General features: G+C 42.8%; 1 protein-coding gene across 1 annotated transcript; it reads left to right on the forward strand.

The window, feature by feature from the left end:
• The first annotated feature begins 2,992 nt into the window (after positions 1-2,992).
• LOC109466910 lies at positions 2,993-9,738 on the forward strand. Its single transcript, XM_019764776.1, has 7 exons — positions 2,993-3,358; positions 3,636-3,717; positions 5,063-5,362; positions 7,176-7,380; positions 7,889-8,130; positions 8,787-9,094; positions 9,580-9,738. Exons 1-7 carry the CDS (start codon positions 2,993-2,995, stop codon positions 9,736-9,738), a joined length of 1,662 nt encoding a protein of 553 aa, XP_019620335.1.
• Positions 9,739-9,988: the final 250 nt, after the last annotated feature.

A 9,988-nucleotide genomic window follows, 5' to 3' on the forward strand; every position in this document is an offset into this window, starting at 1 on the left:
TGTGTGTGTGTGTGTGTGTGTGTGTGTGGGTGGATGAGTGGTGTGTGCGTGGTTGTGTTGGTGTGTGTATGTGCGCGCGCGCGCGCGTGTGTGTGTGTGTGAGTGGTGTGTGCGTCGTTGTGTGTGTGCGTGGATGAGTGGTGTGTGCGTGGTTGTGTTGGTGTGTGTATGTGCGCGCGCGCGCGCGTGTGTGTGCGTGAGTGGTGTTTTGCGTGGTTGTGTGTGTGCGTGGATGAGTGGTGTGTGCGTGGTTGTGTGTGTATGTGCGCGCGCGCGCGTGTGTGTGTGGATGAGTGGTGTGTGCGTGTTTGTGTGTGTGTGTGTTAGTATAACTAAAAAAGTCGTTAGTAGATTTGAATGACATTGCCTTTTCTTTAAAATAAAAAAAAAATCTTTTTCATGTCACTATTGCCAGCATATACTAAATTCTAATCACTTCCAAATTGTAGGCTCTATCTACTAGCATGCAGATCAGATTATTTAAAAATATTGTCATCGTCATGACAATACTTTTAGCCTCTTTGTGTCTTGTTTTCATCTACTCTTTACAACAAAAAATAAACCAACAAAACCAACATTGAGTTTAGATAGTTTTTGGCTAAAATATTTTGACAACAACTGTGAAAGTTTCACATCATGAAATCACTCAAACTAATTCCACACCTTGTAAACGTAAACAGCAGTATAATTGGTCTGGAGAACAAAGAATCACGTTATGATGAAAACCGCATGAGATGAAGGGTTTGTTTGGAACCAATCAACGAAATTAACACATCACTTCTTCGCAATTTTGCTTTGTTCACAAAGAAGAATTGTTCTTTTTATTCTTTTTCATCAAAGGCATGGTTGTAAAACAGTGTGTTTTCTTAATCAGCTCAGTCCAGAGCGTAGTCCAGACAATAGGTATGAAAGAAATATTGTTTTTATATTATAGACCACTAATTTTATTGATGACGAAAAAAGGCGAAAAAAACAAGGTGGGCCAAAGAAAACAGCATTCCTACATTTTAATATTTTACCTCACAAACCTTGTTAACCAAGGAATGATACCTATATTGTTGGCTATTCAAAGATCAGGGTGAACCGGAGTGAACCAGGGTGTTCCATTTATTCGGTCAATTTCTTTTTTCACATTTTTGACACTACAGGATCTATGGCAATCACTCGATATCTTTATTTGCAATCAGATACAGATTCATGTACAGATACATATTCATGCATAAATACAAATTCATGTACAGATATACAGATACAGATTTTTCCGAGTAGGATGACCGTGTCAGTCCCTACACCTGAGTGAGGGTCACAGTTGACACGGTGGCCTTCGCGTGGATTTGTTTAAGGTGGATAACAGGTTGCGAATCTGAGACCCATACACTTGGGCACCCGTCTTCCCCAGCGGATCCATATCGAGGGAGACGTGCTGGTTCCGGTTGGGATGCCTGCAGCGAGCTGCCGGATGACTTGGTTACGCTCAAGGTCCGCCTTGACTACGCCAGCCCGCCTGGCGCTGCTCTCGTCCGCCAGCTGAGGACAACTGCCGTTGGAGACTTGAGGGGGGATACGTGTAAAGTGCCTTTCCCAAGGGCACAACGTCGGTGCGCATGTTCGGACATGCCCCTGTGCTCCGACCCGGAATCGAACCCGGGGCTCCTTGCTTGAGCGTCGAACGCTCTGTCCACTACGCCACACGACGCCACAATGAAACTACAGGATACTACCACCCATTAGGCACATAACAACTGTTACAATACTCATTGTAACCTCCGACGATTTGTCTCAAATGTGAAATGACGTTACAGATCTAAAAGGAGGGTACAAATGTACTTGAAGATTGCATCATTGGTCCAGAAAATGTTATTACACTTATATATTTTGTTCATATGGTATACAATCTCAATTTTTGACTGTCATTTTTTTTTATTTACAACCATTATCAAACCGGCTTCTTTCATGAGGCCACCATGTTTAGTTGTTTCAGATTATTGAATTTATATGACCCCGTGGCATTTATATTCCAATTAATGAGTAATTTTGTACTTCTCTACGGACACTACACATTTTCTTGAACAAAAAAGCAGGCAACTGTTTTCTGGTCTTCCACTTAGCTGAAGGGTGTGATTAGTAAGTAGAATGGAATGCAGAGCAAAAGCCAATATGCAATAGCTGGGTTTCACGGTTATTTAGAGCTTCTGAGGAGACAAATTGGCATCAGTAATCAGTAATATAAGATATTGTCTACTTGCAGATAGCACCGATACTGCAGATACTTCCGCCATTCCCAACGACACATCTCGCCGTTCCTATCGTCTGCAATGGGCTATCGCTGTTATGTTAGCAACCCTCATTGGTGTAGGAGTTGGTCTCGTCACCTATTACAAGACCGTACAAGAGACGCAGCCTTTCTCACACAACAGTCCTCCGGTACGGCGGGGTACATCAAGCCGACCAGTTTCAACAGTTCCCGTCACCTCTAACAGTTCGACAATGGAAAACAGAAATGACACCATCACGGTAGTCCCCTACCACTTCATTGTACATTGACTACTACATAAAGAATTTGTGTTTCTTAACTTCTAAAACTTCTACTTAATGTTTATTTAACTGTACCCCAGCATTTATACGGTCTTCTTAGTCAGCTTTATATGTCTATGACAATAAATACAACCAATCAAACAGCTCTGAAAACATAAAAGTCAGCTGATGGCGTGGCGACGAATATCGTGCCATTGACAGATTTGCTACTTGAAACGGCCTTGCTTTCGAAATGTCGCAAGTTGGAGCAGCAAGAAATATACGTCAACTACCAAATTGTTAAAGTACGAAAAGGTCTTTAAATGCCCTAAAATAACAGAATTACAGTTTATATGTATAACTAGTATGTTATGATATTGGAAATGTTGATCTCTGACATTACGTGAAATTTTTGCGAACTCAGGACTTGCTCTTGCTACAAGTGGGTGCTCGGACCACCAGCCAGTATCTTAAAACAATGCCCAAGGTGGAAACCACACTGTTCAGGGTGACAACTACACTGCCCAATGGGACAGCTACACCAGCCGACGTGACAACTACATCGCCCGAGGTGACCACTACACTGCCCGAGGTGACAACTACACTGCCCGAGGTGACAACCACACTGCCCGAGGTGACAACCACACTGCCCGAGGTGACAACTACACTGTCCGAGGTGACAACCACACTGTCTGAGGTGACAAACACACTGCCCGAGCTGACAACCACACTGCCCAAGGTGACAACCACTTTGCCCAAGGTGACAACCACGTTGCCCAAGGTGGCAACCACATTGCCCAAGGTGGCAACCACACTGCCTAAGATGACAACCACTCCGCCAGAGGTAAGTTACTTCACTGAAAATAGTAACCACACTGCCAAATGTGCCAGCTACTTCACCAAAGTTGAAAGCTAAGGCAAAACATTTGGGGTAACTTTGTTATTGCTGGCCTTCACTTTGAAAAAAAAAACTTTGACGCTTCCTTATTATTGTCATCACATTAAAACGGAAATGCCAGCGTACTACAATTCCACCATGTATTATGTGTGGCCCTGAACATTATTCAAATGACATCATGTTCATACGTGACAATGAACATGTATTTTTATTTTGCCGTCAGGTGTTCCCAAATAATGTCAAACGGACCAGATTTGACCAGATTCAGAAGAATACAGAGCCACAACCTTTAACGATTCAAGAAGGTACGACAGTTACACGAATGTTTTCCCTGCATTATTACCTTCGCCAAGAAGGTTATGTTTTCAGTAGCGTTTGTCTGTGTGTGTGTGTGTGTGTGGGTGTGTTTTGTGTGTGTGTGGTTTAGCAAGATAACTCGAGAAGCAGTGGATGGATTGGAATGAAACTTGGTAGGTGGGTAGGTCTTTATGAGACCTAGAAATGATTAGATTTTGGGCCCCCTGGTGGCTTTCCTAGGTACTGCAGCTGAACTTCCGGTTTTGATATCTCATGTTTTGGACATGCTAGGGTCATGAATTTTGGTTGGTAGATAGCTCTTGGGGTAGGGAAGAAGTGACATGAGTTTGGGTCCCCTAACGCCTTGTTCTGGAACTGCAGGAGCATTTGTTGAAAAAAATTTGAAGGACGATAACTCAAGAACCGGTTGACGTATTGTCGTGATTTTTGGTATGTAGGTAGTTGAAGTGATGCTTGACATAATCAGATGGCAATTATGCAAATCAGGAGCTAATTTGCATAATTAATAAGGATATTCTATAAATCTGCTTTGTTCGATAATAGAACTATGAAACACTTGTGACATCTACTTGAGAACGAGAAAAACATCTGAGGATATAGATTATGTAAATGAGGACCTAATTTGCATAATTAATGGCAAATTATTATAATTCCATAGTTGTAACTGCTGCACCCCGAATTTAATACTTGCCACATTTGGAAGTTAATAATAACATCAATAAATATAATTTATTCAAATTTTGACCTGATTTGCATAATTTATGAGGAAGTGCTATAATAGCCTTTTTGTTACGATAAGGCTGTCATTGGATGGAGAATATGATCAACTGATATAATCCATGCAAATGAGGCTCTTATTTACAAAATCAATGATTAAAATTGTATAATTCGTCACCCGCAAGGGTTAACATCATTTGGCGAAGGTATGAGATCGTGGAACTCTTGTTCGTTATCGCTCACGGACACACACGCGTGCACAAAATCTCCATTTTAAAAATAATGTTCTGGAATATTCAGAATTGACGCACCCTGCTGATAACGTTGCATCGGGTGGCCCTATAGCTATCTCCTACGACTGTAGTTCTAAAAAGTTGTTTACGAAGAAAAAAAATACAGATTTAACTTTGGTACTTCATATCCACTAGGGGATCGAAAATTAAACTTGACCTTCCTTTTGGTGTCACTAGCTACGTATAAAATACCTTATGGATCCATACATGATTTTTTTTTCAATTATGTTGCAGCTGTTCACAAACATATAAACGACTTCTAAAACGTAACCTTTGGCAAATTTTATTTAATTAAATGCTGCAACCTCATTTCCCGAAGCAGGGGATCGCTACCATAGTCTTGGTTGCTGGAAGGACCACAGTAGTCGTGCCATTCCAACACTCGAGGGGCTAGATTCACGTCTGGAGGGCAGCTACCGAACACGGAGTAACGCCGTCGAGAAGTGTTACCAGGCAGCAAAATCTCGGTCCTTTGCCGTGTTTGCTGTACAACATGGCGGGCAGTGTTACGGGTCTGCTGACGGGCACAACACCTTCTTCAAGTACGGCCGTTCCACCGCCTGTCAAGCGGGCGATGGCGGCACTTGGGCAAATGACGTGTACCGAATTACAACTCGGACAGGTATGTAACGCTCAATGTCAACGTTTTCGTAACATAAGGTTGTAAGGTTGCTATGCCGTATAGTGCGGGTCCCGATAAAAATCTAGCCTCTACCAGACTTCGGAGGGCGGCTGAAAAGAGTTTTAAAAAATCGGTCAAATAGAGAGATAACATGCCAGGGGAGTTGGTTCGGTAGAGGGAACGGTATGCCGCACCCGAAGCCTCTGCGGGGTCGCTACGATCAAGCAATTCTCTCTACCGGACCAACTTTCCTGGTTATGTTATGTCTCTATTTGGCCGATTTTTACTCTTTCCAACCGCCTCACGAAGCCTGGTACAGGCTACATGAATCCCCTCTTCATCTGTAACAGGTATGTTATTGTCACTTTTTGGCCTTCCCTCAAAGCTCACTAATATATTTCCTAACAACATACTAGTAATATATCCAATTGGCTTTAGTCCTGAAGGCAATTCTGTTTCCAATAGACCTGGCCACCTAGGTTTATACATTTATTCTTACACCATACCATACCATACCATACCATACCATACCATACCATACCATACCATACAATGGCACATACTCTTGTTCACAATATCAGAATCTGAAAGTGAGAATGTTCAGAGTATGTCAGAATTGTCCAGAAATGAATGAATGAATGACTAGTTCATCATGTAAAACATCGTAGTCATCAGGCTGAAGTACGTTTCACTTATATAGACATGAAATAATGCACAGCTCAATTTAAAGGAATATCATAAAATATTAACAAGACAGTAATATCAAAACAAAATATTACAAAAATAAAACACCTGAGTGTGGTTGATTTACAGTGCATTTTTGTTGGTATTAATCAGCCTCGACACAGATGGTACAGGACTGATTCGAAAGGGCAGAGCGATTGGGAAATGTATGTCAGAATAGCTCAGAAAGGCCAGAGTGACGGAGCAATTTACATAAAGATAGAATAGAAAGGCCTTACTTACTTGCTTAAGGCTGTCCTTCGGTTTCGAAGATGACGTCCCTCATTGTTGACTCTCTGTCACTCTCACTCGATGTATTCTTCGATGGCTGATTAGGCCGATTCTAGCTGCGAAGACGCGGCCGCATATCTCGCAGATGTGCTGACCCTGCTGCTGAGCTGGCATGTGTCTTCTTGCTCTGCTGGTCTCCGCCCTCTGGTTGTAGCTGGCTGTGTACGATTCGGTAGCTGTCGAGCATACCTGTCTCCAACTGTTTCTGTCAGCTGCTAGTCGTTCAAGCCTTTGTGGCTCGATGCCACAGGACTTCAGGTTACTTTTCAAGTAATCCTTGTACCTCTTGCGCTGGCCACCTGCGGTGCGTTTGCCCGTGGAAAGCTCACCGTACAGCATCTGCCTTGGTAGCCGGTTTTCAGGCATGCGGATCACATGTCCTACCCATCTGAGTTGCCTCTGCAGAAGTATGGCCGCTAGGGGCTCGATATTGGCTCTACGTCGGATCTCTGTGTGAGGGACTTTGTGCCACCACTTGAGTCCCAATATCTTCTGTAGGCAACGGATGTGGAAATGTTAGAAAGGCCAGTGTTTAGAGTATGTCGAAATAGTCCAGAAAGGCCAGCGTGATGGAAAATTCACAGGTTGAATAGGATTGCAGTAAAAAGGTATAAAGATTAAGTTTTGATGAATGTAGTATACATGGAAAAAACCTAGGAATTAATGTATAGCCCTTGGTGCCTGTATGCAAATGTAAATTTACTTGTATTTGGCCCAAAACCAAGTAAGCCGTTGACTTAAGTCACCTGTACACATGTAACATTGACACTGCTAATAAAAATGATTTCGTCTGAAGCAGGTGTCAATATCGCCCTGGGGAAGAGAACGGCCCAATCCAGCACATTCAGCTTTAATGAGGACCTCCCGGGAAATGCCAGGCTTGCTGTAGACGGGAACACTGCCTCCAACCACCACTACGGGTCTTGCACACACACCAAAAATTTACCGGGAGAGATGAATGCAAGCTGGTGGGTGGATCTTGGCCAGCAGTATGCGATTGGCAGGTACGTGTACCATATATACATCTGGTGGTGGTTGGATACATGCAAAATGTGAGTCACAGAAACGCAAACACGCACACACTCACACAGTGCTCTTTAACCCTCAAACCACCGTAGGTTTGCGTCCAAATTTTCCCTATGGGGTCAAAACTGACTCAGAAAACTCAACATTGTACCTTGTTGCGTATGGACATGGGGTCAAAGGTCATCAACATGGCTGCCTGAAGGGATCTAGTTTTAGGTGCAGAAATTACATATATACAAACAAACTCATAGAAGGAATTTCGTTTTCGACAAGAAATGCTAAAATGGCACATACGCCTAGGGTCAGTTTTGACCCCATACGGTGGTTTGAAGGTTAGACATTATTCTACAATTTACTTTTACGGTTTCTTGGAAAACGACTGGGGATCTATCAAAGTTATAGAAGCTTAACTTTAAGAACGTCTGTAAGAATATAGCATAAACTTCAATTGCCAATCACTTGACTTTTTGTGTTCAATATCTACAGAGTTGTCATCTTCAACCGGATGGACTGTTGTCAGGAACGACTCAACCCCTTCAACATCCACATCGGGGATTCCGACCAGGTCAGCACGAACCCCATGTGTGGCGATTATCATCAAATCGACGTGAAACGGCCGTCCATTTCGGTCTCATGTCAGGGGATGAAGGGACGGTATGTGGCCGTTCGTCTTCCCTACAACCACAACTGCCGGATTCTGAGCCTGTGTGAAGTCCAAGTCTTTTCGGGTAGGCCTTCACTACATTCCGTTTATATAGCACCATGTATACGTTCTGTTTGCTGGACAACAACTAAAACTTATTAGACCTCTTTACAATAATGACAGGGGAGCGGGAACGGAACTGAGAAAATCAGCATGAATCAACTACAACAAATTCATGATTACTCAAGAAGCAGATCTCATCTTTCTGAAATGTTTGCGTAATCTGTTTAGATTTGTAATTGGGAAATATCTCTTTTTTCTCATCTAAGGCCACACCGATTTAAATTTATGGATGACATCCATTGATTTTCGCCCGATCTACAAAAAAAAAAAAAAAAAAGATCACGTATTCCGAAGCTCCAAGACTCAAGAACTCAATATATACGTACAGCAGTGTCGATTCATATATTCCGCAAAAATCCAGCATGTGTCGGCCTGTCGTATACGTCGCTATGTAATGCGCCAAATTCACAATACCACGTTTGTATTCCTGTGGTTTTGTAGCATTTTTATTTTTGGCCGGATTTTTATTTTTTTCGCCCGCGCGCACTAGTTTGGGGGTCTTCAGAGGATGTCATCCATAAAATTAAGTCGGTGTGGCCTAATCTGTAAGTTACTAAAACGTCGCACTTCTCTTTTGCTAATATTACGCCCATTGTTTCCAATTCTTTAATTATGCAGTTACCTGGAACATGCGAAATGGGGGCTGCCAGGATGGCTACATACGAGTCGGGTGGCCCTGCATCAAACTCGTTTCCAGCCCAAAGTCCTTTTGGGATGCAAAGCAGGCCTGTGTGGACGAAGGCGCTACTCTGGCCATGCCTAGAACGGAAGAATTTGACCACGCTCTAAGACACCATGTCAAAATCACTGCTCAGCTCGGCTACTCCGAATTTTGGATCGGGCTGACGGTGACCGTAACTGGCTTCTGGTTTGGATCAAAAGAATATAACTGGGTAGACGGGGTACCCCTGCTGGGACAGTACCGGGTACGTGTTCTGTTGACAAAAAATGATACTTGATTAACATATACCTTGTATATATCGTACATTCTTATTGCCTCCGTCGAGAAGGCTATGTCTGAGGTACAAGTACATCATATATGGGGATTGCCGATTTTTAACCGTTCATAACTCGGGGTGAGTTGTAAGTATTGTAATTGTATTTGGTAGGTATTTGGCGTTAGGACAATGATAATGGATGTAATCTAGCGAGTTTGTACTGCAGTTGTGCCATAGGTATAACGTTGCGTTTTGTGGCCATGTTATGGTCTTGATTTTAAGTGGGAAAAGGGCCTTTTGGCAATGGGTACCTGGCGCAGTTTTTTTCTATGCAAAATGTTTCTTCCCTGTTATTTACATTTACTGGTTCTTGGCATGTATACTTATCATACAATTAAATATAATTTTTTTCAGTCAGATAGAACTTGTAATCCTGACGTGCCTAACGTTGTTGACTTGATCCTCTCCTTTAGGGTTGGCACCCAGGTGAACCAACTGACGTAAAAAACCTAAGGAACGGGGATTGGCTATGTATCCAGTACTGGTACTCAGGACGTACCACCGATCCAATGTGGGACGACGCTGAATGTTCACAGAAAAAGCGGTACATCTGCCAATCCTCTCCTGCCTAATTAAGGTCATTTTGAATTTTACCTGTTAACAAAATCACCTACACCGGGGCTCATGTTGGGTACCATCCTCAATAGTCCATAGAAGCTAGCGACACTAGGAAGCCGGCGGTAACTATATGGAGGACGGTACTCAGGCTATACCTAACTCCAGAAATCAGTACCCATAAATGCTGCGAAGTACTAACATGTACCGGCTTGTCGTAAAAGTTTTATGTACTACCACAAACTCACAACACCAGCTTTGTATTAC

Source organism: Branchiostoma belcheri, unplaced genomic scaffold (genome assembly GCF_001625305.1).
Source record: "Branchiostoma belcheri isolate BF01 breed outbred unplaced genomic scaffold, Haploidv18h27 scaffold171, whole genome shotgun sequence".
Classification (NCBI taxonomy): domain Eukaryota; kingdom Metazoa; phylum Chordata; class Leptocardii; order Amphioxiformes; family Branchiostomatidae; genus Branchiostoma; species Branchiostoma belcheri.

What these genes read in the sequence shown, in the direction of transcription:
- LOC109466910 (XM_019764776.1), top strand. Translation starts at nt 2,993, where the DNA reads ATGCCCAAGGTGGAAACCACACTGTTCAGGGTGACAACTACACTGCCC. An exon ending in CCGAATTACAACTCGGACAG is followed by an intron (nt 5,363 to 7,175) that starts GTATGTAACGCT and finishes CGTCTGAAGCAG; the next exon opens with GTGTCAATATCGCCCTGGGG. An exon ending in CCCTGCTGGGACAGTACCGG is followed by an intron (nt 9,095 to 9,579) that starts GTACGTGTTCTG and finishes CCTCTCCTTTAG; the next exon opens with GGTTGGCACCCAGGTGAACC.